Source organism: Octodon degus, unplaced genomic scaffold (genome assembly GCF_000260255.1).
Source record: "Octodon degus isolate 3935 unplaced genomic scaffold, OctDeg1.0 scaffold00177, whole genome shotgun sequence".
Lineage (NCBI taxonomy): Eukaryota > Metazoa > Chordata > Mammalia > Rodentia > Octodontidae > Octodon > Octodon degus.
The window spans coordinates 3,310,182-3,338,013 of NW_004524753.1; the positions used below are offsets into that span (position 1 = coordinate 3,310,182).

General features: G+C 35.9%; 1 protein-coding gene across 2 annotated transcripts in view; it reads right to left on the reverse strand.

Annotated features, from left to right (window-relative positions):
* The window catches only part of Col4a3bp (collagen type IV alpha 3 binding protein), a 117,062-nt gene that overhangs the window by 43,198 nt on the left and 46,032 nt on the right, over positions 1-27,832 (reverse strand). For both annotated transcript variants that reach the window (XM_004643489.3, XM_004643488.2), the window contains exons 4-6: positions 18,178-18,285; positions 17,287-17,425; positions 9,938-10,021 (exon numbers count right to left, since the gene is read on the reverse strand). In XM_004643489.3, coding sequence (XP_004643546.1) covers positions 9,938-10,021; positions 17,287-17,425; positions 18,178-18,285 — 331 coding nt within the window. The remainder of the gene's footprint in view (positions 1-9,937; positions 10,022-17,286; positions 17,426-18,177; positions 18,286-27,832) is intronic.

Below are 27,832 nucleotides of genomic sequence, written 5' to 3' on the forward strand. Positions count from 1 at the left end.
GGAGAGGGAAATGAATATATCTCACCAAAAAAAGTCAAACAAAAATTCACAGTAAGGACTGTACATGTATTAATATAGCTGTAATTTAAAAAGACTGGCCACACCAACTGTTGATAAGGGTGTGGAAATTGGTACTAACATGTATGATCGCTAAAAAGCAGCTTAAGTTAAACACACATCTACTGTGTGATTCTGCCATTCCACTTCTTGGTATTTATCCAAACAAAATAATATGCCTGCCCATACAAAGGCCATAGGAATATCCCAAGCAACGTTATTTGCAATATTTAAAACTATAAACCCACATGTCCACTGAAAAATAACATACTGGATGCCAAATTGTGGTATATCTGTATAATGGAACACTACTCATCAATGACAAGAAATCAATTAATGATACATACAGCAATGATGAATCGGAAACTGAAAAGGAAAAGCAAAAAAGAACACGAGTTCAATTAAATTCCTTTCCTTTCCTTTCTTCTTTGTTTCTCTTCCTTTCTTTTAAGTTTGAGACAGAATCTTGCTATGCTGTCTAGGCTGGTCTCAAGCTCATGGACTCATGAGTAGTCTCATAAGCAACTGAAATGCAGGCATGAACCACTATACCCGATGGGAAAATGCTCTTAAAGAGATCAGGTGACATCCCTTAAGTTCCTCTTCGAGAATGATACATTAAAAAGCAAGAAAGTTCTAAGTATGTAACAACGCACACAAAAAGCATAAATTGAAGAAACTGCAAAACAATGTATAAAACTAGATTTGTAAGTACAATCCAAACATTACCCATCAGATTTATGGCTTAATCCTGACTTTAAGCAGTACTAACACTCAGAAAAATCAAGTGATCTGTAAGCAAATAAAAACATGTCAAGAATAAAAACACTGCCAGAAGTAAGAAATTTGCAATTTTTCATTTTAACTGTACTCTGCTTTCAATAGCATTTTAACTGTACTCTGCTTTCACTAGCAATTTTTCATTTTCTGTACTCTGCTTTCAATAGCAGACAACTTTCTCCCAGTCTCTGTGTTAGTTTTTCAATTTCACCACGTGAAGTATTCTAAATATTGTATATGGCATGGAAGGTAGACAGAAATTGGTGAGGAAAGCCCTCTCTCTGAACATACAAACTGGCAATTCCTCTCCTCATGTGGAGAAACAGGAAATGTGGTTAAAGACAATGGTGCTAGTATCAATCATACTAGAATGAAAAATCACTGGATTTGTACTACTGGCTTATTTTAGATACAATTATTCTAACAAAATGGGCCACATGGCTGAAGACTATGGTGCATACTTCAGTTCTGCCTTCTCCTAGAACATCTGCCTCCTGGCTTTCAGAGAAGCCTCTGCAGCATTCTAGTGCAGACCCTTCAGCCTCCTCATACACACATGCGATTCTTCGTATTTTCAACCTCTGACTGGATCCTTTGGATCTTTTGCACTCTTCTAACTTGACTCTGCAGCCAGCCACTGTAAGGCTACCTTGTCAATCCTTGTATACTTATATTAAATATGATTCTTCAGTGAGTACTGACTGATACAGAATTTGGTACTGGGAGTGACTCTTGAGAAAAACAACCGTAAAGCTGAAATTCTTTAATGGTTTTGGTGGTCCTTGAGTTGGCTCTCTAATTTGATAAGACCTAAAGATGTCATGGTCTTCCCTGATGACGTGGGGAATACTGACAGCTGGTGGTATGAACTGTATTAAACTACAGATGCTTTTGATTATCCTAATTCACCTAATTTACTTTGGAGATGGAAGGAACTTGTAACTTTATATATAATACTTCTGAATATTTTTGACAGAATATGAAATATAGTAATGCTGGTTAGTTGCTTTTAGCACCTCTGGACAAAATGGTAAAGACAAATAATGTACTCAAAACATGCATAGGCAATTTAACATCTTCCAACTGGAAAGACAAACTAATAAAGGAAAACTGAAGGGCTTGAACAGTCAAATTCAAATCCCCAGCTCCTGACACATTATAAAGAATCTAAAAGTATCTAAATCTTGAAAGAGAATCTCCTTTCCCTTAGCTGCAGGGATGAGATTGCAAAACCCTCCAAACAGGCCCTCATAATTAATTTAATGCTCAGTCTTGAAGTAAAGGTGAAGGCACTGATTGGAAAGAAACAGGATCCCATAATTTGGGATGGAAATGTTTGGGAGAGATCCTGACAAGGCTGGTGATGATGAGCTCTTATATGTAATTATTTTTGCCAGAGGAAGATTTCCTTACCCACAGTAGCCCAGATACTCCCTCTCCCATCCTTTGTGGTACTGGCCTCTCCTCCAATACCTGAGGACATAAATTCTACATGGAGCATGCCATGATAATGCTTAGACTCCTCAGGACTCACCCTCACCACCCACTTCTGTCTCTAGGCCCATAACCAGGATCAAATCAAAGGCTTCTAAAAATGAGGTACATAGTTTGGCCCATGAGGAGGTCCACAATTCTTCCAAAAGAATTTCTTCAATTTTCTCTTATAAGGAGAGGCCAGATAAGCAAGTATGGAACTGAATTTTAAGGATGCAGGATAATAGTGGCAAAAACGTACATATGGATCAAACTGAGTTTGCTGATATGGGGCAGCTAAGTACAGCAGCTTGTGGAGTAAAGAAAAGATATTAATGGTTTATTTGTTTGGGTGGCAGAAGCATAGATCAAAAGATGGCCCACTGTAAGTTAGAGCTGTCAGGTGTTCAATGGTTTACTGATGATGAGATTCTAAAGGCTCAGGAAAACTGGAAAGCTGGAGTGGATTTGTTATATTCAACCTGATCCTCCACACGGGGATCCGGAAAATGTGCTCTTCATCAACACGTGAAAACAGAGATTCGTGATGGGAGCACCAGAATTCCTGAAGAGCCCTACCACCACTCTTTTGTATATGCAGGACCTTACAGAGCAGACCACAGTTGCGCAATTGGAAAACTTAAGGCCAATGGGTTTAATTCCAGAGTGGCAGGGGCCAAGTAATAGCAATTAATCACCAAATGCAGGGTGAAGCACATACTGCAACGCACAGCAGATGCAGAACAATGATCCGAATGATTTGACAGGAGTGACTATGGCTCACTAGCCACAGTGTTTCCAAAAAGTGAAAAGGATAGATCTCCTAAACTTTTACTAGATTTATATAATCAGAAAAATTTAGGGGCAAATGAACAGAAGCCTACTTCAAACAATGATATCAGGGAATCATGGCTCTTCACCCAGTTCCCAGATATGAGTCATATAATAGACCTGGAACTCTTTGAGTGAAAAGGTGGGCTGGGTCCTCTGAGGAAGGACCCTGGTGTATTACCAAAACTTTATAGTCAATCCTGTCCTTTCCCAGAGAGACCTAAAACATTTTAAGGACTGCTAGACACAAGTTCTGAACTACTGCTGATTCCAGGAGACTCAAAACATCATTTTGACCCTCTACCTCTAGTATGGGTAGAAACCTATGGATGTCAGGTGATCAACACAGTTTCAGCAAAGATCTGACTCATAGTGGGTCCAGTGGGTCCTCGAATCCATCCTGTAGTCATTTCTCCTGTTCTAGAATGCATAACTGGGATAGATGTACTTAGTACTGAACTTTGCAGAATCCTCACATTGTTTGCTTACAATAGTGTGAAGGCTATTATGATTGGAAAGGCCAAGTGGAAGCCATTAAAGTTGCCTTTCCTTGGTAAAACAGTAATTCAAAAAACAGTATCACATCCATGGAGGGACTGCAGAGATTATGCCACTACAAAGGACTGAAAGATGCAGGGTTGGTGGTCCCCACTACATCTCCATTTAATTTGTGCAAAAGGGAAATGGATCTCAAGAATGATGGATTATCGTACACTGAATCAAGTGCTGTCTCTAACTGTAGCTGCTGTACCAGATGCGGTATACTAGTTTGAGAAGATTAACACATCTCCTGGCACTTGGCACTCAGCTACTGGTTTGGCAAATAACTTTATCATCATACTTATCCATTAAGCCTACCAGAAACAAAAATTTGGTTTCAGCTGGCAAAGCCAGCAGTACACCTGTGCTAGCTCAAGGTTATATTAGCTCTCTAACCCTGTGTCACAACTTAGTTAAGAAGGATCTTGATCATCTTTCTAGGTATTATGCTGGTCCATTACTCTAATGATGTGATGGTGATTGGACCAAGTAAGCAGGACGTAGGAACCATTCAGGACTTGTTAGTAATGTATTTGTGAATCAGAGAATGGGGAATGGTTCCAACTAAAATTTAAGTCCTTCTATCCCACTGAAATTTCTAGCAATCCAGTGGTATGAGGAATATAGAGATATTCCTTCTAAGGTAAAAGATAAATGGTATTTGGCTCCTTACAATAAAAAAAGAGGACAATGCCTAGGGGCCCTATTTCGGTCTTGGAAACAACACAATCCTACCTTAGGTGTTGACTCATTTACTGAATCAGAAGACTAATAGTTTTAAGTGGGAACAACAGAAGGTCCTGGAATGGGAGCAGGTTGTTCTGCCATTGAGGCCATATGATCCAGCAGACCCAACAGGACCTGAAGTGTCAGTGGTAGGTAAAGATGCTGTCTGCAGTCTCTGGCAGACCCCCATAAGTGAACTGTAGCAGAGACATTCAGGATTTTGAACCAAGGCTATGTCATCATCTGCAGACAACTACTCGCTCTTTTAAAAATAGCTTCTGGTTTGCTACTGGGCCTTAATGGAAATTGAACCTTTGAACATGTAACACCAGCTTACCATACCCATCATGAGCTGGCATTATTTGATCCAGAGTCATAAAGAAGTTGCCCAGATGCTCATGGTTTCTACTACTATACTATCTTCTGTCTCCCACTATGTGCCTATGGCCTCATAAGTGTACCATATGATCAGCTGTCAGAGGAAGAGAAGGCTACCGCCTAGTTTATGGATGGTTCTGCATTTTATGCAGGCACCATGCACAAGTAGAAAGTGGCAGCATTATAACCCCTTTCCAGGACATCCCTGAAGAACAGGGGTGGGCAGAACTTTGGCCAATGTACCTGTTAATACATTTTGCCTGAAAGAAAAATGACCAGATGTACAGCTACATGCTGATTCATGGGCTGTAACTAGAAACTTACAATGAATATGACTAGAAAACTGGTGACAAAGATGTTTTGGGATGAGGTATGTGGACAGACCTCTCCCTATGGGCAAAGGATGTAAAGATACTTGTATCCCATGTGAACACTCATCAGAAAACTGACCTCAGCAAAAGAGGGCTTTAGCACAGAAATTTCTTATTTAACAACTGAACTCCAGTCCTGCCACTAAATCCTTAAGTGAACTGGTTGCTAAATAAAGAATTGTATATAGTATGTATGTTACAATATTCTGAACAAAGAAATGGTCAAAGGAAATTCCAACTTGATTTACTTTTACTTGCATGATTCTTTTTTAAATTTATTTTTAAGCTTTTTTTTGCATGATTATTTGTACTGTAATATATAACAGAACATAAACCTACCACACTATATAATTAACAAAAATTATAGTACTATATATGTAAGATATACTATACAAATAAAAAGACACTGAAGTTCTAAAAACAAATGTATAGAACTATACCAAAAAAAAAAAAGATGACCACAAGCCTGAATAATGTATCTTGGTCTCAGATCCAAACAAGTCATTAAACATGTAGGTTGTTAAAAGAGGAATGTCTGTAATTAAGTGGATAGATAGGACGACTCATTTTATTGAAGGCAGTCAACCTTTTTTTTTCAGCCACCCTTGTCATTGTCCAATGGGCTCATGAACAAAGTGGAGCAGAGATGGAGGTTAAGCATGGGCTCTGCAACACATACTCCCACTCACCAAGGCTGATCTGTCTATGGTCACTGCTGAATGTCCAACTCGCCAAGGCTGTACGCCTATGACCTGGTAGCTGGTTGATTGTATTAGACCACTTCCATCATCAAAAGGGAAGTACTTTGTTCTTATTGGTGTAGACACTTATTCTAGATATGGATTTGCCTCTTCTGTACTTAATGCTTCTGTCAAATCCATGGACTTACAGAATGCCTTATCCACCATCATCAAATTCCACACAGCACTGCCTCTGACCAAGGAGCACATTTTACAGCCAAAGAAGTGAGGCAATGGGCTCATGCTCATGAAATTTACTGGTTTTATCATGTTTCTCATCATCTAGAAGCAGCTGAATTGATAAGGTGGAATGGTCTTTTGAATATGCAGTTATAGTGCCAGCTGGGTAGCAATAGCTTGCAGGGCTGGGGCGAGGTTCTTCAAAAGGCTGTATATATTTTGAATCAGCATCCACAGTACCACATATACTCACAGGTACAGGAATAAAGGGGTGAGGTGGGAATGGTATCACTCACCATTATCTCCAGTGATCCACTAATGAAACTGTTGCTTCCTATTCTTTCAACGTTATGCTCTGCTGGTCTAGAAGTCTTTTAGTTCCAGATGGGAAAAGACTTGTACCAGGAGGCACAAAAATGATTAACCTAACTGAAAGTGAAGGCTTCCCATCATTCATTTTGGTCTCTTTATGCTTGTAAATAAACAAGCTAAAAACGGAGTTATGGTGTTGGTAGGGCTGCCTGATTCAGAATGTGAAGGGGAAATTGGACTACTATTCCAAAAAGTGGTGGAAAGGAAGAATACCTGAAGTGCAGAACTCTTGGGGTGCCTCCTACTATAATAATGCTCTGTTATTAATGGGAAACTACAACAATCCAATCCAGGCTGGATGACTGATGAATGGCCCAGAACCTTCAGGAATAAAGGTATGAGTCACCTCACCAGGGAGAGAACTAAGACCTGCTAAGGTGCTTCCTGAAGGCCAAAAGAACATAGAACTGGATAGGAAAAGGCAGTTCTAAATACCAGCTGTAACTCTGTGCTCAGTTATAGAAACAAGGATTTTAACTATAACAGTGCTCTCCTAATATGCATCCTATTTAATATAATGTTTATAGACTACTAGTTTTTAAGCATTTTTAAACCCACTTACAATGTTCAAGTTGTGAAATGTTAGGAGTAAGCATCACCTAAAGAAAACTTGCATTCTATTTAGACAATTAGGGCTCTTCCATTTGTATTCCAGACAGTTCTACAATGCTATGTGTAACTGTGAGCATGTCTTTGTATCTGGAGACTGAGCATATTTTAAGCAAGTACATCTGGTTGTCAAGCTGACAAGGGATGGATTATGATAGTTAATACTCATGTCAACTTGAGTAAGAAATGCTCAATTGATTGGATTACCATAGTCTTAGGTGTGGCTAGACGAACTTACTTAAAAGAGGAGACTCACCCTGGAGAGTGGCACCAATAGGATTGTACGGAATAAAAGGGAAAAAGTCTTGCTTCTGTCTCTTTAGAGGAGTTCCAGTCCTCACCTTGGCCTTAAGTGTCCGTCCTCTGGCTTCCAGCACAGACTCTTCAGCCTTCCAGCACAGAATCTTTGGACTCTGAATATGGACTCCCATGGAATTTATCACGAGTTCAGGTCTTCAACCTTTGACTAGATCCTTTGGATCTCCAGTGTACAAACAGCCCTTTGCATTCTTTCTACTCTGAGAGGTTTTTGTAAGCTTACTTTGTATACTGTCATATACCTTTAATATGTTAAAAGTCTGTTTCTTCAGTGAATACTGACTGATACCATTTGTTATGATCAGCCCATTTGTTATTTTGAGACAGGTTGCTAAGTCATTTAATTAACTGCCTAGGGTGAGCTTGAATTTGCAATCTGCTTGCCTTAGCCTCTGAACACTGTTACTCTCTTCTTTTTCAAGATTGTTTTGGTGATTCTGGACCCCTTGCACATTTATAAGAATTTTAGAATCAGGTTATTACTTTCTTTAAAAAAACATACTGAGAAATTTTTATAAAGACTGCATTAAATATATAGATCAATTTGGGGAGCGTTGAATTTTTAACAATGTCAAGCATTCTGATTCATGAACATGGAATATCCTCTTATTTAGGTCTGAAGGTTTATGCTTTTTTAAATTAAACTTATTCCTAAGTAGTTTGTTGTTTTTACTATTATAAAGTTGTTTAATTTCATTTTCAGCTTGTTCATTTCAATTATTTAAAAATACAACTGATGTCTTGAATGTTGATCTTATATTCTGAAAGCTTGCTGAAATAGTTCTTATAGTTCAAGTAGTTTTAGGGGATTCCTTATAATTTTCTTTATACATCATCACGGCATATGCAAACAGAGGTCGTTTCACATTTGGTTGTCTTGTATTTTCTTATTTAACACATTAAATAAGGTTTTCTTATACAGAATTGTCTTGAATTTCTTTTTCTAGCCTCCTTTTTGTGGTCATTATCTTTTATGCTGCAGTCTTTCTTCAAATGCCTAGAGATCTGGCTATTGGTTCTGATTAAGAGTCAGGATTTAAAGCTCAGTACAGACTTCATCAAGGGTGATGTAGTAGTGAGACAGCGTTTTTCATGGTGGAATCTCTCAGTTCTCTGAGACTTTTTAGGTCTTTTCTCTGTGCCCATTTAGTTTCTCCAGAGTTGCCTTCTAATTTTGTCAGAAAACATATCTACAGTTAATGATATTTGAAAATAAGGTAAGAAAAAGGAGGCTGAGACAGCATCTTTCAATGTGTAGACTTTCACACAGTCCTTGGTTATCAGAGCTCTGGGACATAAGGAGGACTACACAGCAGACAGATCAAAAATAAGTATGCACATTCCTGTTTAATCATTTACTGATCACACAGTATAGCTATCTTTTGCTGGCCAAGTATTCCTGAATCTAGAAATCTCCAATTTCTAAAAAAGTAAGTTTCCATTTAATTTTGGGAATACAGGTAGAATAGCTTGAGTCTATGTGGAATGGAGGATCAGGCCTAAAGTTTTAAAACTCCTTTCAATAGTTTTTCTAATATATAAACAAAGTTTTTTTCTACTAATGTAGATTATTCATCATGAAATTAAAATGTAATGTCAAAGAACCTTCTAAAAATGGACCTTCAATTCCTCAAAGATATATTAGTCAAGATGAACTGATGATAAGTTTTAACATTTAGTCCCATGCAGACAATTTTGATAAAAAGCCATTAATATCAATCTATTACTCCAAGAGTAAGTTTTAAGGAAGAAAAAGGATGAAAATGAGAAACAAGAAACTCCGGAGAACAGAGAATCAGGACATTTTAGCATCTATAAAGGAATAATGATTTCTAAGATAGGAAATCATTTCTATGCATGTAAAATCTTAAAAATACAACATATAGAACACATACAAGACCCTGGATTCAACCCTCAGTACCACAAAACAAAAAAAAAACCCAATGTATAAATGTACTATCACTATAGATCTTATTTCATTTTCTTATATAATTTCAGCAAAAGTAAAGGTACAATTAGATTAATTTTTCCACAAATGCCCTTTTGTACTTAAAAATTGAATATGTCACAAGATTAGCACTGACTGTAATTGATACTAATGAATAATTCAGAATTTTTACTAGTCAATATAAATAGGGTAATAATTAACAAACCAGTATGTGATCATGCTGCTCTTGGGCCTATAACAATCATATTGTGAAATGGGGATATTTCAAAAGTTTTTATAATTACAACAATTTTTCAATAGCAATTTGTCAAGTAGAGAAAACACTGTATTAAACAGAAAGTTAAGGTCAAGTTCCCTAAAAACATCTCTCTCCTAAGGGGAAAAAACTTTGGCACTTTAAAACTGATTTTGTTAATACTGTTGAAGTAAATGAGCTAATGATTGGAATTTGGAATGAGCATTTGTTACACAGTAGCCAAAGTTATATAACATCAGAAAATGTATTTTACCTACAATATTTTTCTCTGAAGATATTTTATATATTTCTTATATAATGAGTTGTTAATGTCAGAAAGTATACTTTATCCAGTTGAGAGGGGAAATACATTACTTACACTTTTCTTTATTGCCATTGGTATTGTGTAAGAAGTCACCATCAGAACGTGTTGTAGGAAAGTCATCTTCATCATCTTCTACCACTAAATAAAATACATTTAAGAATATTAGAATGAAAAAAGGGAATCAGTTTATTATGTTCAACTGAGTCAATACCTTTCAGTGTAAGATCTTAGTTATCTTTTCTACTTTCACTAGATACCAAGGTATGCTCACTAAACATAATTAAGTAAGATATTATTTTGCCAGGCACAGGGGCACATAATCCCAGTACTTGGGAGGCTGAGGCAGGAGGACTGCTGTGAGTTCCAGGCTAGCTTGGGCTACATAGTGAGTTCAAAGGCCCACCCGAACTATACAAGACCTTGTCTCAAAAAAAAGAGACTATTTTAACTATCCCTTATTTGTGTAAGAGATGGCTATTAAGTCATATTTTTCCCGTAGTTTTCCTATCCCAATATACCATGCGGCCATCTTACTCTCTGAGAGGACTAAAAGTGCTGAGCAGTGCTATAAAAGGCTATCTACATGAAGAAGGTACCACAGCTAGGCTCTGAATGTTTTAAACCTGAAATGTGAAGGAAAATAGAGCTATTTCCAGATATAATATTTTCATTCATCCTACTAGGTATCTATGCTTAGAAATCCTTTTTTAACATCTCCAAGTCCAGAAAAAAAAATTCTTAAAATAAACTAAAAATAGAATTTCTTGTTTTCCTCATGGGTACTATTCTATTATTCCTTTTCCTACATATTGTACTTTGATTCCCCTCCTATATATACACCATTCATAGTGCATTTTTTTTTTTTTTTCTTCAGAACCGGGGATTGAACTCAGGCCCTTGCACTTGCCAGGGAAGCGCTTATTCCACTGAGCCATCTCCCCAGCCCCCATAGTGCATATTTTTGAACCTCAACCCCCAATCTATTTTCTGCTTTCATCAAATATTTTGTGGATTATTTTATAGGCTGAGTACTTATCATCTGAATATATGAAATCTCAAATGCTGTGATTTTCCAAAATTTGAGTGCTGACATGATACATGGAAAGTAACACACCTGCCATCAGGCACACACAAAATATTGTATAAAAATAACCTCCAGTTTACATGTACTCAATGTATATGAAATATAAATAGATTCTGTGTTTATGCTTGGGTCAACTGCAAAGAGATCTCATATGGAAAATATTCCAAAACCCAAAAAAAGTCAAAATCTTAAATAATTTTAATCCCACTATGTTGGATAAAGAATTTCAAGCTGTGTAACTTTTGAAGGACTCCGCAGAAGAATCTTCAGTCTAACCTCACAAGCAGTGCTATACTTCTTTATCTCAGGAGTACTCTAGCTCTATACGGAGAACCACACTTTTTACCCATTCCCTTTGGATGCAGAACACAAGTGAATACCTTATTTCCTGCCTTGAATAAATGGTAGGAATCATCATGAATATTTCTAATTACTAAACTACTCTTTCACTGTTTAAAAATTTTGCTACTCATTTATACTGAATTTTTCTAATTGTAATCTATTATTACTAATATCTTATATTCATTTCTACACAGCTGAATGACATCACCACCATTCTTACAGACTGTAATACCTATAATGAAACCTCTGAACATACCTTAGTTCCAAGATTAATTACTTTCCCGGATTCTATGGATCTTTATCTCCTTTATCACTGGTACATTCTAAGGAATCCATTAGCATAGTGTTTTTAAGTCAGTGTATATTATTAGACAAGATCCTGGCCTTAATATTTCCTGGTTAACTGCTTTTAAATGCTACTTAATGGCTTGTATTTCACTTACAAATACAAGCTAACTCTATGGAGCTAACTCTATGGTTAGCTCCTCCTATATTTTTATCATTCATGAGTCATAGTCTTAATTTTGTTTTCTCCAAGCAAACCTAAAAAGTACACATTCTAGGATCACACCTCAACTAAACCTTCAACTCAACCTGGATCTAAACACAATTTTAGAGCTGCCAGGTAAGGCTTTATGAACACAGAACCACTCCACTTAACACACATACACTTGTTCATTTCTCACATGTCACTTCAGAGAAAACAAATTTGAAAATATTACTACTACTGGGAGGAATCTATGTATCTGTTTTTCCCCACCTAAGAGATGGGGTCTGGCTATATTGCTCATACTAGCATAGAACCCCTAGACTCAAGTGATCCTCCTGTCTAAGCCTCTTGTGTAGCTAGGACTACAGATAAATACTATTGCACCCAGCTAAGAAGGGATGTCTAACAATGTCATCTGGGGAGTCTTTAATAGTATGAAAAACACATTGCTCAAATCTTTTAAGTTCTAGATTGGGCCTAGACAAGTAAATGAAACTTTTTTTTTTACATTTATTTTCCTTATATTTTTGTATTCAATTAAATGCCATGTCGGCCAATTGAAATTATAATGCAACTATTCCTAAATTAGTTCCCTGATCTTAAACCCATGTAGACAACTTTCACATACCATTTATTTTACGATCCTTATTTGACTTCTCAGGTTTTTGTACGTATCCTTACTTTCTTGCATCTCATCAATGAAAAGTTAATGCTGCCTTTTATCATCCTCCCATTTTTACCTTTATCTTTCCTACAATAGATATTCCATATCACATAATAGTTGTTCTAGGCTTTATGCAGTCTCACAAATTACAGGATATATCCTTGAAAAATTCAGAAGTCCTCTAATATTTCTTTTTCTGCTGCATTTTCCTTCTGTCTTCAGAGGCTTATAAGGCTGGCTTCTATTTCTTTATAGCTTTTTTAAAAAAATGTATTTAATACAGGGTCTACAGGGTCTCACTACACAGATCAGACTCAGGTGCTCCTCCTGTTTTCAGCTTCCCAAGCACTGGGATTACAGGAGCGCGCCACCACACTCAGTATGGCTGGCTTCTATTTCTACTAGAAAGTTACTTACATTCATCTAGGAATTCTCCTTCATATTTCTCAATATCCTGTTTTAGTAGGATTAAGCGAAAAGTCATGATAAATTACTCCCCTTCACTATAATCTTTGTACCTAAAGACACAAACTTTTTCAATGGTAGGCTCTCTTTTCATGCAAGCTGTATTTATAGATCATCTCCATCTTTTGCTTTACTTTTTAGACACTGCTTACACTTCAGTAAAATTTCTACTTGCCAAGACTTTTCATGGGTTGCTCATCTTTCTATCCAGTTATCTATTTTATTTCAAAAATCAAATTCCTATTGTTCCTTATTCTTCAAGTCTCCTTCCTTAGATATTTGCCCTTCTATCGCATGAGAATTTAACTGTTAAGACTTCAACCTTTTCAATCTGAGTGTGGGCATGCATGCCTATAATCCCGGCACTTGGAAGGCTGAAGCACGAAGAATGCTGAGAGTTCAATACCAGCTTGGCTACAGAGTGAGTTGAAGACCAAACTGAACTGCACAGTGAAACGCTATTTCAAACACACACACACACACACACACACACACACACACACACACTTCAACATTTAAAAAATGCTAATACCAATCTAATTATTTCCTATAGAATGTTCCCAAAGGAATGTATACTATCAAGACTCAACATATTTCAAAATAGCTCAATAAACAGACTAGCTATGCAAACAATGCCACCTCATTTCTCTCTATGCACTTCTCACATCTGTAAAAAGGGATTAATGTAAAATTATAAATGATTCATTATATTCAGCCTACTGTAAAATTATAAATGATTCGTTTAAAATATTTAACATTATTAATAGTAAATACTAAAAAACAGTATAAAAATTAATCACTGTGACATTCCCCATTATGGTTTATATCTTATGTCCTTTCATGCACACAAAAGTGGGGCTTGAGGAAGTGACTAGATCATGGAGGCGTGATACTTATCAGAGAACTAATTCAGGAGTTTATAGTTAGAAGTGATGTGGGAAGGTCAAGCCTGGTAAGATTTAAAACACTGAAAGGTAAGCAGAAATTCAGGTGGCTTTATTATCATTCCAATTTGCTACAATCACTTACAATGCTTACTCTTTTAAAAACATTTAATCTCTGTACCTAAAATAGCAAGTAATTTTTCAAATTACTAATATGAAAACTAACTTTTTTTGATTAACCTCAATTGTTCCTGGGTTCAGTATTCTTTACCTAGTAGCCTACTAGCACAAACATGGATTTTTCACAACCCCACTGTCACAGTTACTCTTCTCTCATTGCTGGGACAAATACCCGACACTCAAAATGAAGGAGGGAAAGGTTTACTTAGCTCACAGTTACTGGAGGTTTCAGTCCACACTCATCTGGCTCTGAAGGCAGACTGGCACATGGCAGAGGGCAACCTTTCATGGTGGCAAAGAGCACAGAGCAAAGGAAGAGTAGCAGCAACAATGGCTACAGAAAGCAAGTCTGTCTCCCTTAAGTTGTATTTCAGGCTATCCACTCCAGGCTGGGTGTAGCACTCACACCCATAATCCCAGCAGCACTTACACCTATGATCCCAATGGATCATGAGTTAATCACAAACTCTAGAGGTCTACCCCATGACTGCATGAGGCTTTGGGGGGATACCTATACATAAATCCTATGCATAAATCTATGTATGTGATCTATACATAAATCCCCCTTAGAACTGGGCCTTCATACTGAGCTATATCCAGCTCTTTATCATTTGTGCTGACAGAGGGACTGCTACATTGCTCAGGCTCAGCTCAGACTTGTGATCTTCCACCTTAGCCTCTCAGTGTACTGAGATTATAGTATGTGTTGTAGGCAACTGATTTGGACAGAAATATTACAGTCAGATACATCAATGGATTAGCATGGAAGATGAGATACCTTGTAACTGTGGGAAAGATAGGTATTTCCACTGTGGGTCAGACCTCAACATAAAAGATGAAACAAAGGCAGCCACATACCTCCCTAAGAATGGACATCAGGGACTGATATTCTAAACAGGTATCAATCACCTTGAAAAAGCCAGGAAGAGCCACTAACCTAACCCCCACCCCCACCCCAGACAGGAAAGCTCCTGTTCTGTATTCATGCCCACTTGCTATGTGACTTGCTTCCCCATTTGATCCTGATTTAATCAATTTTATCTAAGCAATTATACCACAGTTTTGTCTCACCTCATGCATACCTGATTTCCCATTTTCCCTCACCTTGGACCCACCTGCCCTTGTGGTTTTGCTGTATAAAAATCCCTAAAAATAGCAAGTTCCTTGGCAACCTATCCGAATCCCCTTCTGTCTCTCTGGGACAGAAGCCATCTTTGTTTCTTTCTTTCTCTTTCCTTCTTCCTTCTTTTTTCTATATTTATTACCTTGTCTGCTCTTACCTCTCACTGTTCCTAAAATTCATTCTTCAATTTTAGAAAACATGAACTCATCCCAGATACCTAGCATGCTGGGAGTTTCTTCTCCCCTACACCACCATCATGCCTCCTTTCATTTTTTATATGTTCAATACTCAGTGCTGCAAAACTGATGAAAACAAGAGTTATGGCTAACATAGTAGCAACAAAGCATTCCTCATCAGTCACTGAGGAACCTTTAACATACTCTGAGGGATAGCTGACATTGTTTGAAACCATGTTCTAATACAAATCTTCCCTCTCAATCTCCTTCACCAAGACTCAGATCTGTTCTGCTAAATCTGATCTTTGGAAATTACACATTCCTGCCTTTTTTGTTACTGCAACAACTCAAACTTAATCACATCAATAATAGCTATTGCTTATTAAGTTTTTGCTGTTAAATAGTGATAAATGCATATTCTTATTTAATTTTCACAAAACCATGTGCTCAATATAATATTAACTGTACAGTTGAAAGTTATCTATCTCAAATTACTAAATTAGTTATAAATAGAAGAGCAAGACTAGAAGAACTTTAACTTTAATGTGGTATATATGTCTTGCTTTTTAAATCAAACAAGGTAATAGGCAATTTTACTTTTGTAAGCACTAAAAAAAAAGAGTATCAAGACCTACAAGACTAACCTCTACTTTCTTATAACTTTCGTCCTTCAAATACTGTAACACCATTAGCAATATTCAAATACCTGTAACACTACTGTAACATTATTGGATCATTTAAAGATAAAATCCATTTCTATATGCATCATATTTTTGTTTAAAGGGCTAATTTTCAAGAAATTTAATGTAAACTGTTTAATCTGATAAAAAAGGTATTCAGTTCAGTTGAATTTACTTTTATTATTATCTTATTTATATTTATTTTAAGACAAAGTGATACTATGCAGGTCAGGCTGGCTTTGTGCTCATTATGTATATCCCAGGCTGGTCTTTAATTTGGAAAAAAATTAAGTATGTTAAGAGGATTTTTTGTTTCTGAGCAAGGATAACAGGAACTGAATTTAACTCTAATATAGATTTAATCTGCCTGTAATCCCAGCGCTGGGGAGGCAGAGACAGGAGGACTACTGGGAGCTCAAGGCCAGCCTAGGCTACAAAGAGAGTTTAAGGCCAAAGTGAACTGCACAGTGAAACCCCATTTTAAAAGACAAAACCCAACCCAACAAAAACAAACAAGCAAAAAAACCAGTATCTATCTATCTATCTATCTATCTATGAAACTTGACAAAACATTTTAAGACAACGATTTTCAAGAAACTAGAGTAGCAGGTAAAAAAGGCAGTAATCCCTCAAGAGTTGGAAAATAAATGGTTTGAGTGTAACGACTGCTCTAGCTCCCTGCCTTGGGAGTTTCCAAACTGTATAAAAAGGATAGAGAGCCCAAGTGAAGATCAGATAAGAAGACAGACCTAAGAATCCAATTGACAAAGGCAAACAGAATTCACAAAGAGAGCACTTCATTACTGTTTTCTTCCTTTATGAGAAAAAGGGTGTTTGGAAAGGGATGGGGACGAAGAAAGATCGAGACAGGCAGGCAGAAAGACAAAGACAGTGAAAGAAAGGAGAAAGAACAGTGGGAGAAAAGATGGAGGAAAAAAGATATCTATAAACTGATTCCAGATCTGGAGAACTGAATAAAGCTGTCTTTTCTCATCATAATGTGAGATGTTTTGTATTCTCAAGATATCAGATATCATTTAAAAAAAAATTTATTGAGAAACAAGATATCATTTTTTTTAAGGGAATAAAATGTGTCTCTTAGAAGTCTCAGTGGCATCTGGTATGGATGATCAAAAATGAATTAGTATGTTATTAAAATACTGAAGTTACATGGACTCCAAATTCTGTTATGCTAAGAGTTTGAAGCAAAAGTAACTACAATTATCTTTATTACTTAAAGACAGTAACTATTAAGATCAAGAAGCTTTAAATCCATTCATTCTCTAAGAAAAATAGTGACAATAGCCTAATTAACCTTTATCCCTTTGAAGTTCATCCTTGGAGACAGCATCAGCACAGACATCAAAGTACTTCTGGAGAGTATCGACTTGTCTACATAGGATGTCTCTAAAGGTTTCCATTTCAGCCAATTTCTCACGTAAACTGTGGCCTTTCTACAAAACACAAAATGTGAAACAAAACTGTACTTTATTTTATCGCATGTTATTTTATCTCCTTTTAAGGTCTGCAACTCAACACTGAGGGAATTGGGTAAAGAAATTAGTTCAAGTTAATAGTATCAAGAACAGGTTTAAAAGTGACAAAATGATTAGTCTAGCAGCTTGACAGCTACAAACTCGTGGGAAATAAGAGAGAATAATGCCTGACAATTTACTAAAACAACATTTAAAATTTCAAATTAGACACTAGGAGGAGAAACTGATTTTGAAATGGCAGGAATTATAAGGATATACTTTCATGGTGTTGGCAAGTATCATCTTGGGTGCCATCAGGAGGAGGTGTATCTGATATGTTTCTGCCTTTCATTTTATCTGAGTTATTTTACAATTCTTTTAATAAAAAACAAAGTGATTCTTGTAAGCAGAATACATACGAACTTTGCCCTATGCAGATGCAGTTTACTAACCTGTGAATACTCATCAGTTTTGCATTAGCAAATTCATTTCAGTAGTCAGATTCTCCTTTGAGTCATATTTAATTATCTTTATTAATGAATAAAATAAAATCTGATATACTTTATATTTATATGAGCATGATTTTTACCTCTTAAAATAGTCTATTAACAAATTCAAGTAAGTCAGACTATATGAAAATTCTTTCAAAACCCATCAGGTAAGTTCTGTGTAGTCTCCAAGACTCAATTCAAATTATGTTGCTTTCACTTTAAGCATTTATGATCACGAACCTTGAATGAGGAGGTGGATGTTGCAGAATAGCCACTTGCTCCAGACACCAGTGATACCATTGAGCCATGCCGACGCAAGCTGGATTCTGATCCATATCCTGATTCAGTCTAAAAAGAAAATAAGCTATGTGAAGAAAAATTTAAATGAGAAAAAAAAGAAAATCATAACAATAATTAGCAGCTTGGGTTCACAAACGAAATACTGCAAGAGCTGATATAAGCAATGCCTTTTAATTCCTAACTGTCCTTTATTTAGATATTGAATACTTACTGTGTGCTACACTAGTAGGTTATAGTAATAGGAAAACTATCTAAACCAGCCAAATTCATAGAAATAGAAAACAGAGCAGTGCTTACCAGAGGCTAGGGGAAGAACAGTGATTCAATATTTAAGGGTACAACAGAATTTCAGCTGGCAAGGATGAAAAAACTATGATGATACAGGGAGGTGAGAGCTAAATAGCAATGTTAAAATACTTAAAATCAGAGAACTGTACATTTTAACATGGTTACACTGCTAAATTTCACACATATAATATCAGATTTTTTTTTTGCTGCAAATGCCCTCAGGGGTGGTTTGGCTGGCTGGAGTGTTGTGGGGATCGAACTACAGCAACCTGAGGCTGACAGCTTTGTGGAAGCAGCCACTTAACTGAGCTAAGGCCAGGCCCCAATATCAGAATTTTAAAAATGAATAGGACAAGGCAAAAAAAATATTAAGACGCTTCTAGGACTACTTCTTTATAAATGAGTCACTAACTGTGACACACTAACATATTTCACTGACCCACGAAGCTTTCCCTAGTACACCAGTTTGTCATTGCATTTCCCTTTTTTTTTGTTTTCGGCTTTTGTATTTTAGGGAAGGGTCTACAGTATGTTTAGGGTCTCACTACTATATTGGACTCCTAGTCAGCCTCCCAAGAGCTGGGATTACAGGTGTGCGCCACCACGCCCAGTCTCAATCCCCATCTCAGGGAGCCCCGGGGGGTGGGGCTGGCACAGCAGGCTCAGGGATCAAATCCCCAGCCCCTGAACCTGCTTGCAGGTGCTTTAATCCGCTGAGCTATTTGGCTGGCCCCCTCCCTCTTTTTTTTTGTTGTTTACTCCCATGTTTTTTCCTTTTGTTAATCCCTGTATGCAATGCATAATAACTACATTCCTCATAGTGAGCTGGTAAATGTACATGATATAACTCAATGTTTTTTTCATCCCTTTCTTCTCTTTCCTCTCACAATGATAGGAATTCTCACTGAATTATGAGTTTGTATTTTATAATTACTACTTGATTTAGATCTTTCTGGAAACTGAATGCTACCTTTTTCACTTCTGTAGGCACCCTAACAGCTTATAGGACAAAGAAAGTTCATTTTTACCAGTTAAACCATCACACTGGAAAGAAAATTGGAAAATTGGAACTCTGGGATACTGGGGTGCAGATACAACACAGATAATACAGTTATTTTTATTTCATTTTAATGGAATTGCTACTTCTCTGAACATCAATTTTATATTCCAGCTGCTGTAATACAAATGAAGTATTAATAATACAGACAAGAATATTTGAATAAAAGCAACTTCAAAGTAAGATTAAACTGAGGAATTTAAATCTCTACTGTTTAAAAACAAAGTGAATCAAATTCTTCTATAGATTTGACATAATGTTTCTGATGATTTGAAATAGGTATATTTAATAGCTTTTAATCATTGTAATGGAGTCTAGGTTTCTCAAACATTAAATTTTAAAAATATTAGAAATCAGTGCTGGAAACAAAAGACTAAAGACTAGTATGTATAACTATAGCTTTACTAAGTTTAAGAGGTAAAATAATATCTATTTTTGGTATCATATCAACACAAAAAAAAAGAAAAATTTGATAAAATACTAGAATAATAATGGTTAATATATTACATATTATTATCTTCTAAGTAGTTATTCAAAGTATAAGATATGGGCATAAAAAATTCTCAAAACCATACTATTATCATAAATCTTTATTTTCAATAAACAAAGAGAAACTAGTAGTATAACTTGCTTGCATATTTTTCCCCCTGCCCTTCCTTTTCTTTTCCCTCATTCTAGTTTCTCTTTCCTCTTGAACAATTTCCTCCCATTTTGCAACATCTATTATACATTTTTGTCCTTATTTTTTCAGTTTCTCACACCAAGGAGACAACACAATGTTTATATATAAGTATCACATTAATAGAAACACTTGGAAATTGTTTTAAGTTCCTTCATTAAGTATTAAAATTAGGAATCATTAAAATTGTACATGATATATTACAGAAAATATTTGCAATACTTTATATCTTTAGTACTCCAACTCCTAAAACCCATCTGTTTACCTATGACATTATTTTTTAATTTATTTGATACAGGGTCTTGCTATGCAGCTCAGACTCGTAGTGATCCTCCTGTCTCAGCCTCCTCAGTGCTGGGATTACAGGCATACACCGCCATATCTGCTTTTGGGGTTGGTGCTGCGCACCCAGGGTTCCAGGGCAGGCACAGCATGTGGTATGAAGGTATCAAGGATCGTACTTTGGGTTTTTCATATAAGAGAAATAAAATCATGTGCAATCTAAGTCCGTGTGTCTGTTTTATTTCACTTAACATTATGGACTCAAGGTGCATCTGTTTTCCTATAAATGACTCTAGTTTACCCTTTTTATAGCATAGTAGTACTCCATTGTGTCTAAATATCACAGAATCCTTTACACAGCCTGCCTTTCTCTGCTGACTCACAATTCAAGAGACCATGGTCACCATACAGTTTGGTTTCTGCTAAAAGTAAGTGCTCCAAAAATATTAAAAACTAGAACCATAGCTCATTTGAATACAAGGAAAAAAGAAAAAGAAATGCAAAAGAAAAGTGAAAAATAGGGGAAGAGAACAGAAATCACCAGTGGTAGTAATAGTGGCAAGAAAGGAGGAACAATGGCCTGAAGGTGAAAGTTAACAGCCTCAAACCTTGAGCAAACATGCCTCTTACTGCCAGCATCATCAAGAAAATAAGACTTGGCAAGGAAAAGAAAAGAGCAAAAGGAAAAGGGGAATGGAATGGAAAGAGGAAGCAAAAAGGAGCTTTAGGAATGACTTTAAAATTCAAACTTTTAGCACATACCAGTCACAAAATAAAAGACTCAAGGGTGCTGTGCTAGGTCCAACACCTAATGTGACTCTTCTTCGATCTCTTTCGACAGTGATGCTAACTTTCTAAGGGTAGCATTTGCACATTTTGCTTTATGAACTTAATAATGTTCTTTCATTGTATTTAAATACAGAAGACTGTAGTTATAAACAGGAAAAAATCTTTCTGTAATAGATGAATAATATAAAGAATTTCAAAATTAACTTAAGTATCTCAGATACCTGAGGTTTTCTTTTTTAAACAGAAATCAATCTGAATCAACTGAAATACAATTTCCTATAATTTAAAATCAGTATTTTATATTAAAAATAATTTTAATATTCAAACTTAACAATTTCTAACTTAAATCCAAATGAGTTTGTTCTCTCCATTTTTTAGTTCCTATCACTGAATCTGAAACAGAGCAAATCAAAACTGTTAATATTTGTTAAAAGTCTTGGAATAAAGTACAAACACTGAAAGCTTTACTGAAGATTTCTTTACTATTGAACTTAAAAAAAAATCTTTTATTTATTTGGTACAGGGTCTTGCTATGAAGCTCAGATTCATAGTGATCCTTCTGTCTCAGCTGGGATTATAGCATGCACCACCAAGCCTGGTTTCGAGGGCCAGCATGTGCGCCCAGGGTTCCCAGTCTGGCATGGCATTTGGTACTGGGGTTCAAACCCAGGTCCTTGCACCTGCCAGGCAGACACTCACACTGCCGAGCTATCTCCCCAGTCCTTCTCTAAAGTTCTTATAGAACTGAGCAGTGAATCTATCAGGACATGAACTTTTTTTTGTCAGTAGGTTCAATCCTGAGACTGGAAAGGAAGGGGAAGGTGATGGGAGAGAAGGAGGAACGAAAGGAGGGAGGAAGTTAATTTAATCACAATTTCTAATTATTAATACAGCATCTTAGAACATAAAATTGGTAAAATTTATAATCTGGAATTCAAATATAGTTACCACAGAAGTATTTTTCATTTTTAAAACATCTGCATGAAGATTTTGCAAACTGTTTTGCAAAACAATTTTTCCAAATTTTAAGTAGTGTTTCTGAACATGTTTTCATAAACACAAAATGTCATTTTGGTCCAATTAAACCCTGACAGCATGCTACACAGAACATAGTTTACTTCTAAATATCACAACAGTGAGTCTATAACTTTATACTGTACTTAAATCACAACTTTCCATTTTAAAAAAAATGAAGGAAAGAAGGGAAGGAAGGGGAGGGAGGGAGAGAAGACAGGAGGAAAGGAGCAGAAGGAAGAAAAGGATCATTTGGCCAGTAGAGGGAGTGAGCGATACTTTCAATTGGTGTACTTGGAAAGCCTAATGAGGGTTACTATTGGTCAAAGTACAACAGTAACCTTTGGACTATTTCTGTACATATTATTCTGTATACCTTGTCATTTAAGAACATATAAAAGTATGGTAAATTAAGTTACAACAGTTCAAAGTTAAGAATAAAGTAGCTAAGAACAAATTCCTAAAAACTAATTCAAAAAGAAAACTTTCTTCAAGTTACAACTAAATCTCATAGCTCAATCATATAAAAGACACATACACCATTTTCCATCATCTTTTGCTTTCTGTATCCCAAAAGAAGCAGTGTAAATGAACAAAAAGTTTGGCTTTTTAGTTTTCTAAATATCGCCTTTGTTTTAAAAAACTAATTTTTTCTGAATAACAATCTCTAGCAAAAAATTGCAATACTTTCAGACAGAAACCACATCATGTTTAAAAAATTACCTATTATTAGAGTGATAGTTCTTTCCTACCCGAAGTTCACTACTTCCATTTTAATTATGGGAAGAGAAAACTACAAGATTAGATATCAAGAGCAATGGCAGATTTTTTTTTTGAAATTTAACTCTGAAATCTGTAACAAAACAAGCATGCTGTCTGTGTGCACCCATTCATCTACTTTTGACATTATTTCAAGGCAAACCATATTGGAAGCATGATACTGTAGCCAAGAGGGCAACACAATTAATAGGATTGCAATGTAAAATACAATAAAACATAGTGACAATGATTTTATTCTTGTCAAAGTCAATATAATTGAAGATAAAATAATCTGGCATGGCAGTTTCATGCTTGTCAACATTAAAATTTATTTTACTTTTATAATAATTATGGATCTCAAAAGATAAAAATCTCCACTGCAGAAAACAATACAAGGGTAAGAGTGAAAACACAGGCACTTGTATCACTGTAGCAACTAGATGAGATTAGTCAATTGTTATCTTCTCTGGGTTTTTCTTTTCCTTCCTATGTGTACTTGGAAGAACAGACATGCTACTGCTGTATCTGTATTAAATCTAATTGTTGCTCTATGTTTCATTTTATCCACTACTGCAAAAGAATACTGACATATCCAATGTATCCGAAGTCTCCAATGTATACAATGAAGAACTATATATTTCTCCTCTCAATTTAGTTTTTACATGTTATGTATTTGGTGGTCACCTCTCATTAGGTATACTTTATGTTCCTGCTACAGTAAACCTATGCCTTTTTTGTCTCTTCTAAAGTTACCTGATTTAAACTGTATTCTGTTTGATAGTAGAATAGACGCTTCTCAACTGTTCTGAAATTCCTCCTGTTTTCCTACTTGGTACATTTTGACTGCTGTGGTATTTGTGCCTGCTGAAAATAACGAACGAGTACCAAGGTATCACTGTACTTGGAGGGCAGAGTACCCTGTGCTCACACTGGCTCCCACAAAATGTGTGCAGGTTGCTCCAGAAACACAGGTACAGCTGCCAGTATACACTCTGCCAGTGCAATTGTTTTTCGGGTTCTGAGAGGGATTCCTTGAGAAAATCATGAATAACCTTTCTACTTATAATCTATAGTCATCTCCTTGTTATCCCTTAGCCTCAAACTAGTCTCATCCATTGGGTGGGAAGCTGATTTGTTACTCATTTCTCCCAGACTGTCCCTATTCTATAAGACAAGAATAAGTCTTCCTTCAATGTTCAATTTTGCTAATAGCGCTATGATTCTAAAAGGGAGAAAGAACGCAGTCTGGGATTAGAAATTGGTAACATAAGAAGAAAACACTACTTTAAAAAGTTAAAAGTAGGAAAGGCCAATAAAATGTAAGAGGGCCAGGAAGATAGCTCACCAGCCTAAGCACCTACCTAGTAAGTGCAAAGTTCAGAGTTCGATCTCCAGCATCAATAAGCAAAGTGTAGATAAAAAAATAATTTGTGGAGATAAGTTTTAAAAACTTGGTAAAAATTGTTAACTCCGCCAGCCAAATAGCTCAGCGGATTAAAGTGCCTGCAAACAGGCACAGGGGCCAGGGATCTGATCCTTGGGCCTCCATGCCAGCCCCACCCCCAGGGTGTACTGAGTTGGCAATTGAGACTGGGCGTGGTGGTAGTGTGAACCAGCAATCCTAGCACTTGGGAGGCTATAAACAGAAGAATCACTATGAGTCTGATCTAGTAGTGAGACCCTGAACGCCCTGTAGACCCTTCCCTTTAAAAAAAAAAAAAAGAAAGAAAGAAAAAAAAAAATTGTTAGCTCTAACTACTTGAAAAGATTTATTTTATAGGGTCGAAGAATGATAAAATTTTTTTGTTTGCAGCCAGGTGGCCATGAAAAGAGCTGAAATGAACGAAGGGGGATATTACAAACATTTTAGAACTTTAACTTTGGAATCACATTACAACTTACAGATTTTTCTCATAATCCATCAAATTTCACTGATATGTAAAATGGAAACAACACCTTCATTAAAGGCTTCTGTGAGAATTAACTAACATATTAACATATCTAATTATTCCTTCTATCTCTCAATAGATCAGAAGGGTACTACTGCAAAGAACAAAGGGCTATAAACTGAACAGTAACACAGACTTCATCTTGTCTCCTCAGTATGCAGACTTCCTATGTGACTAAAAATAATCAAAATCTTTCAATGAGGCTGATACTAACACAAAGGACAATCATTTTCTTCACCATATATTTTTATTTCTACCCAATGCTGTCCTTCGTCTTTCAACATAAAATCAAGAATATGTATCGGACAATAAAGACTATATAAGCAAAGTATTTTTAGATTGTTACTAAAAAGATTTATTTGATGAAAAGGAGTGGTTTAATGTTGATTTTTTTTAAAGAAACATTTTTTTCCCAGCTAATGGCCAATATACTTGGCAAATAAAATTAGAAAACAGCTCCCACTGCTATGAATGTGTAAATCATGCCACCCACTTTTAGTTTTTAACATCAAATACAGAAAAAAGCAGAATCCCAATTGTTCCTCTGATTGTCAGAAAACTCTCCATTTGATTAGATTAAAAATACTTATATAATTTTAAGATACAATACTAAAATGACTTTTGCAGCATATATCTCATTTTCTTTAATACCTTCTATTATAATAATATGGGCTGGTTACTTAACTCCAGGCCAACTGGATTGTTTACCTTATATCTTTCTTGTATAAAGAAACATTATATAAGGCAATTATAGACTACCAAAGGATAGAGAAATAGGCTGGAACTCTAGTACTGGTCACATAAATTGTCAGTAGGAAATATTTGGTTATGCAGTATAGTAGTATGCGAACTGAATAAATGCTATACAAAATAACAAAAAGATAATTTTAGGATATATACTTGTTAATGTATCCCAATCCCATTTTTTGCAGCACAAATAAATATATAGTTAATTAGAACTTCATTGATGGTGGTTAATTTATAGTAACTTGATAGGAAAAGGCAAGTTTCCCTTTTACTTGGGGAAATATCCAAAATAAGAGCATAGAAAAGGCTGATACTGAAAAGACGAAAAGAAAGAGAAAAAAGTAATGACTATAAAGGACACAGAAACTAAAGAGTAGCATACAAGAGCAAAAGTTACAAATAAACACCATGAAAAGGATAAGAACATAAAACTGACATTTGTTGTCAAGGAGATGATTAGAGAATAGCCATTTATTAACAATGAGTACTCCAAAGTTAAGCCTACAGCTCCAGCATTCTTCACAGATACCACATTCTAAACTTTCTTGTTTTGCAACATAGGTTGATCTCTATTCTCTATAATCTACAAGACATAATCTCCAGGTGTGGTGGTTCACGCCGGTATGCCAGCACTCAGGAGGTTGAGGCAGTAAGATCGCTGTGAGTTTGAGGTCAGTCACCTGAGCTACATAAGTGAATTTAAGGCCAGCTTAAACTACACATGGAGATATTGTCTCAATGAATGAATGAATGAATGAATGAATGAATGAATGAATGAATGAATGAATCTAAAGGAATGAACCCATGACATCAACATTTTGGGGATCTTCAAATTCTCAATTTTCATTTGATAGGACTAGATGTCTTAGTAAGCACTGTTTGCCAGGTTGTTTTCCAATGAATCTGCAAAATTTACAACTTTTATCAATAAAGGAGAAAATTAAAATTTTAAATAAAAGCCTATCTAGGATTCCTGCCAAGACCAAGCGGACATGTCTGGCAGGCCTGATAACAGCACACTTCTCGCTTTGTGTAAACCCCTATCTTTGCTGCCTTTGTAACTGATGAGCCTGCAATGTAGCTTCAAATACAACAGGGTACTTCTTTCTTCCTCTGAGTAACTCTTACCTATTTAACTAATGACCTTGCAATGTAATTTGAGCTGTACCCAATCCTCCAATCACAGTGCACCAAATCTGCTCTTGTACCTCCACACTGCTTTCTCTTTAAAAGCCCTGATATCTTGCTGGGCAGGTGGGCACTGACTGACTCTAGGAGATCCTGGTCAGACGCCCACTACTGTGATATACAGCCTCCTAAACTTTCTTGGTGCAATCTCTTCCCTTTTTTGGTCTGTTTTCTGCAATATCAACAGTGTACAATATCCATTGCTCTGTGTCAACACTCTGTATTAAGCTTTTTGGTGGAGTATTTTGGTGGATGCATGGGGTATTTATCACTGAGGTTTAAATTTATATTTCTAATATGATTGATGGTATAAATAACTATACATTTAGTACATATTGATTTTTCTACACCTTATCTGAAAATAGGGGAGCTCTGGCTATTCTGGCAGCAACTATATTTGCCATTCCCTCACAATGCAAAGATCCTGAATGTAAAGAGAAAAAAGTGACATTCTGTCTTTTGTCCTTTATCATCATATGATACAAATAGTAAATGGACAAATGGCTTTAATATGCTTAAGAAATTATCTGTACCAAGTATACACTAAAAATTATTTTAAGTTATATTTACATTTCTAAACATTTCCTAATTAAACTAGTTTAAAATACTAAGCTAAGTTTACAAGGCAATAACTTATAAAGGTCCCATTTTTCTACTATTATATTTGATCAACTGACAAAGACTATGTGTTTTCATATAGCTCAGATTCAAAAGCTTAATATTTCAGTGGTATTAAGTAAATTTTGCTGGACAGCTATTTTATTTTTATTTTTTTATTATTTTTTTCATAATTTTATTGATAAGCAGATAGCAATGAGACAGTTGGACAGCTATTTTAAAACA